General features: G+C 55.2%; 1 protein-coding gene across 5 annotated transcripts in view; it reads right to left on the bottom strand.

The window, feature by feature from the left end:
- Positions 1-2,117: 2,117 nt before the first annotated feature.
- Positions 2,118-12,997, bottom strand: part of ATG16L1 (autophagy related 16 like 1) — a gene marked incomplete at both ends in the record, with an annotated part of 31,533 nt that continues 20,653 nt past the window's right edge. For all 5 annotated transcript variants that reach the window (XM_084231652.1, XM_084231651.1, XM_084231653.1 and 2 more), the window contains 9 exons: positions 2,118-2,211; positions 2,896-2,997; positions 3,751-3,798; positions 3,892-4,041; positions 4,701-4,806; positions 5,064-5,184; positions 9,781-9,852; positions 10,828-10,898; positions 11,611-11,716. In XM_084231652.1, coding sequence (XP_084087778.1) covers positions 2,118-2,211; positions 2,896-2,997; positions 3,751-3,798; positions 3,892-4,041; positions 4,701-4,806; positions 5,064-5,184; positions 9,781-9,852; positions 10,828-10,898; positions 11,611-11,716 — 870 coding nt within the window. The remainder of the gene's footprint in view (positions 2,212-2,895; positions 2,998-3,750; positions 3,799-3,891; positions 4,042-4,700; positions 4,807-5,063; positions 5,185-9,780; positions 9,853-10,827; positions 10,899-11,610; positions 11,717-12,997) is intronic.

Here is a 12,997-nt window from a genome sequence, read left to right as displayed (position 1 = left end):
GAGGGCTCCTCGCCTCTGTGTTCCAGTGCCCAGAGCAACAGCTGTGCCCGCAGCACCTAGGGAGGGAGAGGAACAGGAGGCAGTGGCCACTACCGCCTTTGCATGCTGGACTTGACCTGGGGTCTGGGAAGGACGTCTGAGCCAAAGACTCTTCTGGGGTTGTGGGGTGCATGGTGTTAGCACATCGCAAGGTACCCCAAATGGCATCCTGCCTAGGTCTGGGCAATGCCTGCCAGGCCCTGAGGCTCTCCCACCTCTGGCCTTGTTCCTTACCTCCTCTCCTACTTCACTCCCTTCTACTGGCCCCTGCGCCTTTCCTCCAACTGCCTCAGGGCCTTTGCACTTATTCTTTGCACAGAGCCACCACCTGGCTCCTCCCTTCACTCCTTCAGGTCATTGCTCCACCTTACACCCCGGCCTTCCACCTGCCCAACACTGCCCGCCTCCTGTCTCTGCATTTCCCCCCTCTATAGCATGCAGCACCAGCCAAGGTACAAAATATCTTATTTACTGTCTGTCCCCAAGGCACATCCCACCATTCCCAGAACATGGTGAGTCAAATGACAGCAACGTACAAATTTAGGCCTGTTTTGTCCCTTGTCCATCTCCAGCGTCTAGAACAGGCATCGACACAGTTCAGTGGGTCAACGCACGTCACCGCACAGGGGACAGCTGCTAGCCTAACTGCTGACACTGCGGATTTCGTTTTTCCTAACGGAGAAGACACCGGGAACGCGGCGGTTGCTATTTCAAAGGAACCAACTCCAGGAGAACCAGCCTCTCCCCTCTAAGGATAAAGGAGAATAAAATAACCACCAAGAGGCACGAGTGTGAAAAGCATAGAACAGATTTGTTTATTTACAATCAAGTTGGGCAACATAATTAAATAAATAAAAGATGTGCCCTGGCCTGTGAATTCCACCTTCCTTCACCCCTTAACTCGCATTCTCAAGAAGGCAGACGGGGAAGGGAGGGGAGGCCAGGGGAGGGGGAGACGCTGCCCCCGTCAGGAATCGCGCACCTGGCCCCCGGCCCGCCCTGGCACTCACCCCCACAACCATCCACCAGGAAGTTAGGAAGGGAAAAAAAATAAAGTGCAAAATCAAAGTGATAGAAATATTGGTGTCTCAGTCACTCAGAAACAAAAATTTAAACACAGGTGTAACGGTAAAGATAAATGTTAAAAAAACAGAAAGCCACAGGCCAGTTTCCCGGCCCTGACCACAGCCCTGAAATCGAAGATGCCCTCAGGCTCCCCGGACCCAGGGGGCTTCTGGAACTAGAGCACCGAGGGCACCGCGCAGGCTCGGGGGCGGGACTGCAGCCTCGGCCCCACAGCCATGAGCCAGGCCTCGGCCCTGGCCGCTGCCCGGTGATGGAGGCGCGTCTGAGAGGCGGTGGCGGGGCCCGCCCTGGGAGTGCAAGGGAATAGCTTCTCCGCTCCTGCCGCTCTCCCAGGTTTTTGCACTTTTCCTACCTTGAAATAAATTTTTTAAAAAATACCAAATTGAGGTTTTCTTAATAGATGTGTAGACTTGCTGGGGAAAGCAGCTGGCGAATGGGCAGGAGGCCAGCGGTGCCCGCAGCGAGCAGACATCAGGAGCCGGGACGAGCATGGCGCCAGCAGGGAACCGGGACCCGCTGCCTAGAAATCAGGGTGGTCCATGTGTTCCGGTTTCCATCCACCCAATGACGGCAGCAGATTCCCTGGGGAAGGACCCCAGGAGCGGGCCATGCACCAGGCCAGGGCTGCTAGGAAGGAGGTCTGAGGAAGCACAGGGGAGGGGCCGCGCCCAGGTGTGGGCTGTTTGGCACTGGCTCCTGGCGAGGCGAGGCGGAGCCCTGAGGTGAGGAGGCCAGGGCCAGTAGTGTTTCCCACCCGGGTCGCGCACCAAGAACCCGACCTCTGCCGGGAGTCAGGTTCTCCGCAGTGTGATTCTTTGAGGTTGTGGGACGTCAGTCAAAATCCTCAGAAATCTGACTGGAAAGCAGGCCGCTGTGCCCCAGGCCCGAGTCTTCTCGGGAGGCAAAACTATGCCCACACACCCGCTGCTGTGAGGGCGCCGCGGGAGCCCGTGAGGCGGCAGCTGGGACCCCTCTCTCCCGAGCAAGTGCCGTCAGTAGTCCGTCCACAGCACAGCTTTGCTTCCCTTGTCCACACTGACCACGTGAGAGCCGGAGGGGGACCACGCCACGGCGTTGACTGAGGAGCTTCAAAGGGAGAAGCTCACAGTGAACAAGCGTTAGGGGCGGCTCTCCCCAAGGCCTTTGTGGGCCCGCAGCCGCCCTCACGGAACTGGGACTGGAGGAAACCTGCCCTGCCCACTCAGGAAGAAAAGGAGTCAGGCCACAGCACTGACCCAGAGGGGCAGCACTGAGTGAGTTAAGCAGAGAAGGACTCCACAAGTACCTCAGGGCGCCAGAGCCAGGAGGAAAAATGCTGAGAGGGAAGGGTATGGAGGAAACCTGGGCCGGGCCGGGGCCGGGTGGGCTGGGTAGACAGAACAAAGCTAGGAGGGGCCTGGCTGGCTGCGACGTGGAAGACAGCAAAGCAATGAGAAAACCAGCATTTCCAAGTCAGCTGGGCCAAAAGGGCCCAGGGAGCGAGAAGGCTCGCAGGAAGGAGGCGGCCAGGAAGCGCCGCACAAGGCGAGGCCAGAAAGCACTGCTCCCGACAGCTGCGGGCCCACGGGAATCCCTCACAGGCCTGTCGCAGAGAACTGCAGCGCGGTCCCAGTGAAGGGCCCCAGCTTCTCTTCACTGACCCAGCTCAGAATGCAGCAAGGAGGGGCCGCTGCCCTGGCAGGCCAACGTGGGTCGAGTCCAAAGGGGACAGGACGGGGATGGGGTGACTCAGCCCCTCAGAAGGGCTCATGGGCACAGTTTCCACCTTACCTGTGATGCTTGGACAGGACCTTCTCCACCTTCCCGGAGAGCACATTCCAGACGTAGAGAGCGCCCTCGGCCGAGCCTGCTGCCACGTAACTGCCATCAGGGCTGGAGAACAGTCAGACAAGAGGAGGTGTCATCCCACCCCTACGCCAGCAGCCCCGGGAACCTTTCCCAGGAAAGGTTTCCTTGCTCCTTCTCAAGGGCAAGATGGTTTCTGTGCGTGCCAAAAGTCAGTGTGTTAGCCATACCTCCCCTGCTACCTTGGCCTCACCCAGCTAATGAAGAATACAGCCTCCACGTTACTTCTTGGGGCCACGTCCTTAACCACTGTTGATGCCCCAACACAGCACACGGGAGCTCAGAGTCAGCCCCAAAAGGTAAAGGTTTCTTTCAGCTGACAGCTGCTCTGTTACAGGTTCTCGGAGGGCAGGAGACAAGAGCAGGGAGCAGCTCCTCCAACAAAGGAACTGGCCACAGCCGAATGGGGAACAAGGAGAGCTGGGAAGGGAAGGTGAGGCCACCCTGGCACAACCCCTCCAGGGAGCCTCCCAGCTCTGTCCCAGGGGCCGCCGGCCTGAAAGCGCTCAACTAGGTCTTGCGTAAGCATGTGATGTGTCTGTCCAGGACCAACCAACAAGCCAACACTGCCATCTGGTGCGGCCCAGCGCTCCAACGTGATCACAAAAAGCACCAGGATGGGCGAAGAGGGCAGTCACAGTGACTAGTGATGACCATCCAGGTCCAGTCTCAGACACTCACTGTACCAAGACACTGGAACGTTAACTCGTTTCCCTTGGGGAAAACACCCGGGCTCTAACCTGTGAGGTGAAGCAAGGAGGGAGGGGCAGCACCACTAACCTGAACACCACTCTCGTCCAATCCGAGCCGCACTTGAACCCAGGCGCACTGAAACAAACAAGAGGCCGTTCACCTGCGGGTCCAGCACCCGAGGGCTCGCCGCTCAGGAGCGGAGAGCAGGGCCAGCGCATCTCCAGTTACCTGAACGTCTGCCTGACAGCATTTATTCGCAGATCGATGATCTTGAGCAGGTCATCACGGGAGCAGGTAAGCAGCTCAGTCCTTTCCGGGTTCAAGTCCAGGGCAGTGATCTTTCCCAGCAACTCCATCTCTCGGACTATACTCTCTGACCTGAGACAGACATGGAAGGTCTGGGAAAATGTAACATGGGAAGGTCAAACATCCCCCTTTTAAACAGGATGTCAAGCCACGGAGGAGCAGCACAAAGGGCGCTCCAGCCAGCACAGCGTCTCCAGAGGCTCCCACCTCAGCCAGAGCGACTCCAGCAACCACGGCTTTCCCATTTATGGGCCCCACAACGGTAGTTCCGAACACTGCAATTCTGAGCTTGCCAACAGTGGTTTCCCTTGGCCATTTTTTGAACGACAAAGTAACTCAATCAGAGCTCCTGCTCAGCACACAGGAACCAGGGCTATCATCAGGTTAGCTCAGCTTCGGTGACACTGTTTAGCTTGTCTAAGAGGCAGTGACCCGGGCTGCTGTATACGGACCAGGCTGGTCCTGCCAGAAACTCAGCTCAGTGATTCTGTGCCCAGAGGGAGGCACTGCCCTAAGCATTGCCCACTGCCACCTCCCCCCACCACCCTGGGCCCCAGCTGAAGCCCTGCTGAGCTGACTGTTGACTTCACAGCGAAGTGTCAGGACGAATGTGCACTGGGTTCACTCCTGCCGTCTCCAGGGATTAAAAACACAACCCACCGTGCATCCTTGTGGCTCTACTACGCGCTGGCCCCTCACCTGCCTCCCCACCAGGCTCTTGGGGGTCATACCGGATATCCCAGAAACGAATCTTCTTGTCAAAATGTCCACTCATTACACACTGCTCCGTGCAGACAATATCGTTGCAGCTGGACCCCGCGAACACCGTCTTTATGCCTGAAAGAAAACCGAATGGCGGCTGTCAAGCAGAGGCTGAGTGCCTGTGAGGCAGCATCACCACCTCCCCCGGGAATTAGCACTGCTGGTTGCAGAAGTACCGCCATGACTGACTCACTACCCAGCATACTCTGCTTATGAAACCAGACTTGCAATGCAAACAGCATCCCCCCCACCAAATGCAGGCTTTGATGGGGGGCAGACACTGGGATTCACATCTATTTGCACACACAGACAGAGAGACTGAATTTCCTCACAGACTTTGCTGCGGAGATCCCAGAGTTTGAGGGTCCGGTCATGGCTTCCAGAGACGATACGCGCGTTGTCCAGCAGGAACTTGGCCGAGAGCACTTTGCCGCTGTGCCCCGTGAGCGTGTGCTGGGAGAGAGGACACCGCTGGGTCAGTTTTGAGGGCATGCTGACGCTAGACCTGGCCAGCTTCTCCAAAGGCCCTAAGTCTGGTCAAGAACACTCAGAGACAAAGCAGGGGTGTGGGGAGGTGCCCAGACAACCGGCCTTTGGGTGCTTCCCAGGTGAGCTTATCAAGAGGAAGGGGCCACAAAGAACCCTTCTCAGAACTAAGGAGAAAGAAACATAAAGAACATAAAGGAGAAAGAACACAAAGGAGAAAGAAACCCCACGTGGCAGGTGTCTTGACAGAGGAGGGGCGTGAGCACCCTGGCTGAAACCAGCCCCACGCCAGGCCCCTGCATGGGCTGCTCAGGCAACTTTATGGCCATCTGGACTATATCAAATCTTTAAAATCTCAGCTAGACCCCCAAATCGGCCTGTGTTGGGGCAGGGATGGTGCTAGAAGGATCTTTAAAAACAGTGATTTCTGTGTTTATTTGGACTTCCCAGTTTCTCAAAAGAGTTGAATGGAACATTCTTGGTGTCAGATGCTGGCTGTGTTGAGAGCCGGGGGCTCTGCTTGTGGGTAAGGGGCAGGCAGGTGGCACTTACAGGCAGGTTTGGGCTCCCCTCAGGCAACAGGCTACATCTGTCAAGAGTCTGCAAGTTTCCAACTGAAACCTGGTACGTCTGCGTCCTAAGCACGGAAAAGGTGCCCCGTCTCTCAGTCTAGATCAAGCCAGGCCTCAATTCAAATTCTGTGTGAACTCTGAATGCAGGCAAATTTGGGGTTTAGCTGGGCTTTTTGGTTATTTATTTATGCATACAAAAACTGGGGTGTAGGCCAGAGGTGTGGGGGGGTGAGAGGATTCACCAGACACAGAGTGGGGAGCAGAACATGTGGACCTACTGAAATACACTGCTGAGGGGAGCAGCAGAGGAGACAGGAGAGGTCTGCTGCGCCATGTGGGTCAACTCCCTAGCCAGGGATCAAACTTGGGTTGGCTGCTGATAGCTTCATAGAGTTGAGTTTACCCTGCACCACCAGGGAGGCCCCAGCTGAGCTTTTGAAAGATTTGATTTAACCAGTGCCTCTGAAAGTCAGTACAGACAGGGCCACTGCACGCAGGGCTTACAGGAGGAAATACGAGGGCTCTTCAAGTGAACAATGAAAACCCCGGGGGGGGGGGGGTTCAATCAAGCTTGAAACATAAGAGCTTTAGCACAGATACCAGCTCTCCCAGCATCCCTCCTGGGTGACTGCTGCCAAGAACATGGAACTGTACCCGGGGTCAACTCTGCAACTCTGCTGCTGCGCACAGCACTCCTCAGTGGTTCCGGGGCAGAGTGGGGGCCGTCACACGGGTCCCCTTTTACTGCGCGCGCCAGAGCAGGTCAGCACCTCTAAGACATAAAACCAACCCTCAAGGCTCAGATAGGGCTCACCGACATTTTCTTTCTTCTTAGGGGAAACAATGACACGAGTGTGCTCCCCATCACGCTGACATACAGGGTTCCCGCCTTACGTGACTGCCTGCAGATTAGTATTAAAACCTAGCAACCAGCTGGGTGCTAAGCCTCCCTTCACAACTGGGAAACGCAGGCTGCACGCACTTCTCCCTTCCAACGGGAGAGTCATGTGAGTCAGAGACGCCTTTCGGCCACATTGCATCCTCGTGAAACCTATAACTGCTGCCACCAACGGCTGTGGGAGCACCTGCCCGATCCCTCTGGAAACTGGAAGAATGCTCCGGCAGGGGGGGTTGACATGAAGTCCAGGAGTGGTGGCGCCAGTGTAAGGCCCCAGTCTGTGGCAACAGGACAGGGAGAGACAGGACTCGGGAAGGTGTTCCCCATGAGGCATGAGCTGAATCTTAGACCCACTGATACGTCATCCAAAACCTCAAGCTCTGTGTACACATACTTCTGCTGTGTCACTAAAAACCAACGCCATGTTCTGCAGGCACGGGATAAAGAAACCTCTCATCTGGGCTATGTGACCACACTCATCATTCCTGAATATCGGTCCCTTGATAACCCAAGCCACCGTGCCCAGGAAACGCGGACCGTGAGGAGGAAGTTTCTCACACAGAAACCACTGGAAAGCCAGCCTGGCGAGGACCCTGCGCGTGCCCTGGCAAAGCGGGCAGGGTCTGCAGCCCTGCACCCTGGTCCGTCTCGAGGCAGCCAGGGGGTTTCCAACCACCTCCAGTTTTGTGAGGAGTCTGGTAAGAAGCCTCTGTGATGGACTCGGGTGAGACCAGCGGTTTCTGGGGTACCTTCAAGAAGATTTCACAGTAAGCCGAGGCTGCGCTAGGCATTCCGGTCTCTCCTAACACCGCTGCCTCTCATCAAAAAGCAAAGGAGCTACTGGCAGGGGCTGGGGACCCCGGGGTTTCAGCACTTAGATGTCCATTCACGTCCTCCAACCTCGGCTGAATGAGGTTCAAGGAGGAGCCAGAGCCTCCGCCAGGGGCCAATTTACTTGCTGGGCCCGGTTAAGAGTCGTGCACAAATTCTCTGGATACGAAGAACCTATCTGAAAAAAGGTTCCTCAACCCCCTCCACAGCGTGAGCAAGGGCCCAGCCACGGTTGCAGGGGCCCTCAGAACCAGCTCCTCAGCACAGGCGGCCACAGCCCCACTTCTGCCCCCAGCTGGCCAGCAGCCTCTCCAAGTGACTTCCCAACATGACCCTTTTCTTCTAGGCCCGCCCCCTGCCTCCAGGTCACTTTGGACCAGACCTCTCCTACTAGCCAAAAGGCCTCACCCCGCACAGCTGCATGACCAACTACCGGCTCGTCTCCCCCAGGGCCTAAAGGTCAGGGTGGCAGCAAGTGCCCCCAATTGATCGGGCAGTTTCCCGTCTCCCAGCCTGGATGAAGCCAGGTTCACGGATCACAGGCCTGATACGTGTGTGAACTCTGAACGCAGGCAAATTTGGGGGTCTGGCTGAGCTTCAGTCCCCTCCTCTCCCCACCTTCCCTGGTTCTCCCGAGGACGAAAAGCAAGAACACACACAACACACTGCAGTTTGGGCCTGACATGCGGACACCATTCAAGAAAAGTCCCCTTTCTATTAGGCAAGCTAACGACGGCAGAAACCTCTGACCCTATCTCACTGTCCGGCGAGAGCTGGTGGCTAGAGGGGGCTGCAGACGAGGACGGGTCAGAAAGCAGCCATGACACAGGCCGGCAACTTTTCTGCCTTTAGGGAACAGACGTACCAGGTTTCAGTTGGAAACTTGTACTAACTCATAACAGATGTAGCCTGTTGCGCCTGAGGGGAGCCCAGACCTGCTTGCAGGTGTCACCTCCCTGCCCCTTACCCTTGAGCAGAGCCCTTGGATCTCTCAACACGTGGAGTATCTAACACCAACAATGTTCCATTCAACTCCTTTGAGAAAATGGGAAGTCTAAATAAACACGGAAATAACTGTTTTTAAAGATCCTTCCAGCTCCATCCCTGCACTAACAAATCAGACCAGATTCCTACCTAACAGACCATTCCCTGCTGCTCCCCACATGCCTGGAGATTTGTCTTTAAGAAATTCATCTTAACACGATGTTCTGTTTTTTATATGGGGTGATACACAAAAGCTTGTGTTATACTCTTTTTTGGTAAAATGCCAACCAAAGTGTCAAGTTCCTCCTCCACTCACCCTTCCAGCAGCCTTTATTAATGAGCTCCTGTGACAATTCCTTCAAGCTGAAGGATAAACACGTCTTCAAATTGAGCTGTGTGCTTTTCATTAGAACAAAAGTACTATGTCCATTAAGTTTTTTTTTTTTAAAGATTTATTTATCCAAGCACTGGGGTACAAGCCAGAGGCGCAGGAGAGTGGGAGAATTCACCAGAAGACAGAGCAGGGAGCAACACAGGCAGAAGGACCAAAATACACTGCTGAGGGGAGCAGCGGGCGAGACAGGAGAGGTCTGCTGCGCCATGTGGGTAGCTCCCTGGCTGGCCTGGATTTGAACCGGCACTGCAGAGGCTGCGGACAGCTTCACAGTGCGGCGCTCAACCCGCTGCGCCACCGGGGAGGCCCTGACCATTAAGTTTTTCATCTTTGTCATCAACGACTACTTAGGATGCAGATGTGAATGGATTTCTGCAACATCTGATCCATCCCCTCTTCCTCTCTCACACCTGCCCCCCGGCTGGAGCTGCTGCACAGCCATTTTCTCTGTCTCAAGTGTGTCCATCTACAGCCTCAAGCGTGAGTCTACAGCCCACTTTCCTCCTGCACGCTGTGCGGTGATTACAAGTCCCGGAACCCGGAGGAAGCACAGCTTACATGCTGGGGCTGATGGGGCTGAAGTTAAGCTGGAACTGTTCCCTGCTGAGTGTGGAGCTCCTGTGGAGAGGAGCGCCCGGGGCTTCCGTGAAGTGTGTGTGGGGTCCCCACTGTAAACACTCTGTAACGGACTCCTGCATAGAACAGGAGCGTGAAGTGGAAAACGAATCCTTCCCAGGAGGAAAGGAAAGGGCAGGGGGAACTGACCCTGTAAAATTTGCAGGAACACAGACACAACTCTCTGAACTCATCCGTCTGACACCCCGCACCCTGTCTCGATGACACCACCAAGGTCAGAAGTCACACGGAGGTTGACTTGGCCTTACCCGTAACCGATAATCATCCACTGTCCAGATGCGGCTGGCAAAGTCATTCGAAGCTGCTAAGAGGTAAGATCCCTATGGGAAAAAAGCGAGGGGGGGGGGGAAGGATCAAACTTCAGCCAAAATAACGCGGTTCGCACAAATTCTTTGATAATCAAGACCAAGGAGGTTGCGATGCCCGAAGCCACACGCCCACTCTAAACCCCGCCCTCACCGCCAGGGCACCGGCGGCCAACGCTCCTCCTCAGTTCGTGCCACCCCACCTGAAGGCTGCAGGCTCCTCCAGCTCACAGGGACCCTTCCTCCCGAGGTGGGCCCCCGTCCCACCCCCTGCAGTAGCAGCAACTACCAATTCTCTACCCACAACCCAAGCCGCCGGAGCGCAGAGGCGCCGGCCTCCTTCCTGCATCCCCAGCACAGACTGAAATTCCGAGGTCCCGAGCCCCTCCACACAACCGCCACCTGCCCCACGCGGCACGTGCCAGCCAGATTCCCCATCACCCCCTGCTGAACTCAAGCAGCAGCTACCCAGACTCCCAAGGAGCACTCCTGCTCCAGAGACCTGCGTGAGATGTGACGGGACCACCATGGCGCGGCCACGCAGGGACACCGAGCAGGCTCTCGGGCAGTGGGCACGACTCCTGGGAGGGGAGCAGTGACCCTCCCCTTGCCCTGCTCTCCCCTCCAGCCCAGCACCGAGCCAGCCCTGCCCAAACTCCCCCCTCTCCCTGCACCGCCCATTCTGATTCCTGCTACCTTCAGGGACCCCAAGCCCTGGCCCCGCGAGCACAGTACCCGGGACCCACAGCCCGGCCCGGAAGTGGAATTAGAGAATGCTGGGTCCTCACAGCTGAGGGTATCACCCCACGCCCCAAGCCAGCCAGTACCAGACCACTTAATTCTATAGTGACTCGCATCCGCTCTAACATGGACGTGACTCTTAGAAGAGCAGACACGCCAGTAAGCAGCTCTTCAATTTCAAGAACCAGAAGTTTTAAATTGCTTTTAAGAACTCCTAAATCACCGATTTCTGGGCTGTGAGGCACTTACAGCGCTGTCAAACTCGATGCTTGTAATCCCCGCGTTACTGCCAGAGAGGGCCCCCTTGAACTCACATTTCTCTGGATAAAGAGACAGAGGGGGGACAGGAAGGTCAGGCAGAGTGAGGATGACACACTGGGAGACTTTGGGGGTCAAGCGCATCCGCAAAGCAACTGCCCGGCACCGGCCGAGTCAGAGAAGAGGAAGACGCCGGCCCGAGAGCAGGGCCTGCGGGGGAGACGTAGAGCCCACAGCTCCCACACGTGCTCCTCAGCTGCGCAAGAGTTTGAGTGCCATCCCATTTCTTCATAAATCCCATTTCTGGAACTTAGCCTCATTAAAGAGACTTGACCTCAGGCCCCTTGTCCCATAGGTTATAAAACAGATTTTTTTCTGGGGGAGAGGGGGGTGCCCTTCTTTTTATTCCCAGGCTCAGCTATGCCTTCAGCCAGCTTTGCCCTAGGCAGTGGTGTCACCATACCCACACACCACAGCTCAACATGTAGTTCACAGTCCCCTGACCTGTAAGGGGTTTTATTTTTCCTTTTAAAACTGGACTCTGGGAGATATTCTGATTAATATCTATTTGCGGAAACACTCACAAGTGAAAACACAAGCTTAATTTAACAGCAATTCCCAGTCACCACTTGGAAACTGAGAGCAAACAGCCGCTGGGGTGTGAAGAGGAACGCAGGGCTGGGCTAGAGATGAACAATCGACAGACTGCCAGAAAGCAAGGCCGACTCACGCCACCCACACAGCTTCCTTCCGTGCACTCCTAGGGACGCTCACCTCCAAACACCTCCCAGAGCTTCACCCTGCGGTCCATGCCCCCAGTGGCCAGGAGCCGGGAGCCGGGGCCGAACTTCACCGCGTTGACTTCCCCGTCATGTGCGTCCTGCAAGACAAGCACCGGCTTTAGAGCCAATCATCGCCACTCCCAAGGAGAAAGAGTAGAAGTCAAGGAAAATTCTGGAAACCTAACCACAGCTTAACCCATCCTTAAAGACAGGATCAGAGGAGCCCATCATTAACTTGGATTCTTAGTTCAGGGTTTCTTTAATGATCTTAAGTTGTAAGAGCTGCAGTTTCATGCATTTAAATACAGTATGATCTTTTAGAAAAAAATAAAAACCTTTTATACTAACTGCCTAAAATTTGTCTTTGCATTAACTTTATTTCTTCTAAGAATAATGATATTTTGATCTTGTGTTCAATTATGATCTTAATAGCTTAAAAGCAGGCCTGATCTGTTTGGCCCAATCACATTCATACTACACATTAAACTGTGTGTCTAAGTCCTGCATGGCATAGCTTTCGGGAGAAAGCCAGCCTTTATGGAGCTTAAATATGAGATATCTGCTCGTCACCCCACGGCATCATGTGGGCTCCACATGGCTTCTTCCAGAGACTTGATGGTGTAAACGTGCACTGGCTGCGTGGCCTGTGCCGAGTCTTGACTTCGAAAAAGAGGAGCTTCTTTCTGCAGGTTTTGTGGCCTAGGACTGTGCCCGAGCAGAAACAGCCCTTCAATCAAGCACACGTGCTACCTAGGGGCCACTCAAACACCTGCGTGGGGCAGATGATGTCTGAGACAGGTGTCCACAGTGGAATACATGACCTGAACGCGCCATTTGCGCTCTGAATAAAAGGAACCCAAGGGCAAGGCGCCCGCCTTGGCATGGGAAAACGCATGCTAGGAGACGCCAGTCACCTCTCCTCTTAAAAAGACCAGGCACCAAAATGCTGACGTACCGTCCAGGATTTGCTTTGAGTTGTTCCAGCAAAAGTGTGGGGAGAGTAAGAGGGCAAAGGTAGAGACTGAGACTGACTGGATAGGGGACCTAGAAATTCATTCCCCTCCACTGCCGGAAGTTCCGTAGTTCCTGGGGTGCGCGCGCGCTATGGGAAACACGCACTGTAAACAAATATCATTCAACAGGCCCTCCATCGCTCGCTTAAAGGGTCATTTTGGGAAGACTAAAATCCGCTCTTCACACTTGCTTGAGACCGAAAGGGGAAGATGCTTGCAAAGTTACTGAAATACAGACTCTTAAGCAACGGGAGTCGTCGGTACTCGGCCTAGTAATGATTTCCCAGGTCCCCCGCGTCCCTCTGCTGTGGAGCTGGCCAGTGGTGGCCAAACCCCGACTTCCGGCACTTCCTGTCCTTTTCCCCC

Source organism: Talpa europaea, assembly GCF_964194135.1.
Source record: "Talpa europaea genome assembly, chromosome: 1".
NCBI classification, from domain to species: domain Eukaryota; kingdom Metazoa; phylum Chordata; class Mammalia; order Eulipotyphla; family Talpidae; genus Talpa; species Talpa europaea.
The sequence above is the reverse complement of the archived record's forward strand: the minus strand, read 5'-3'. Positions and strand labels throughout refer to the sequence as shown.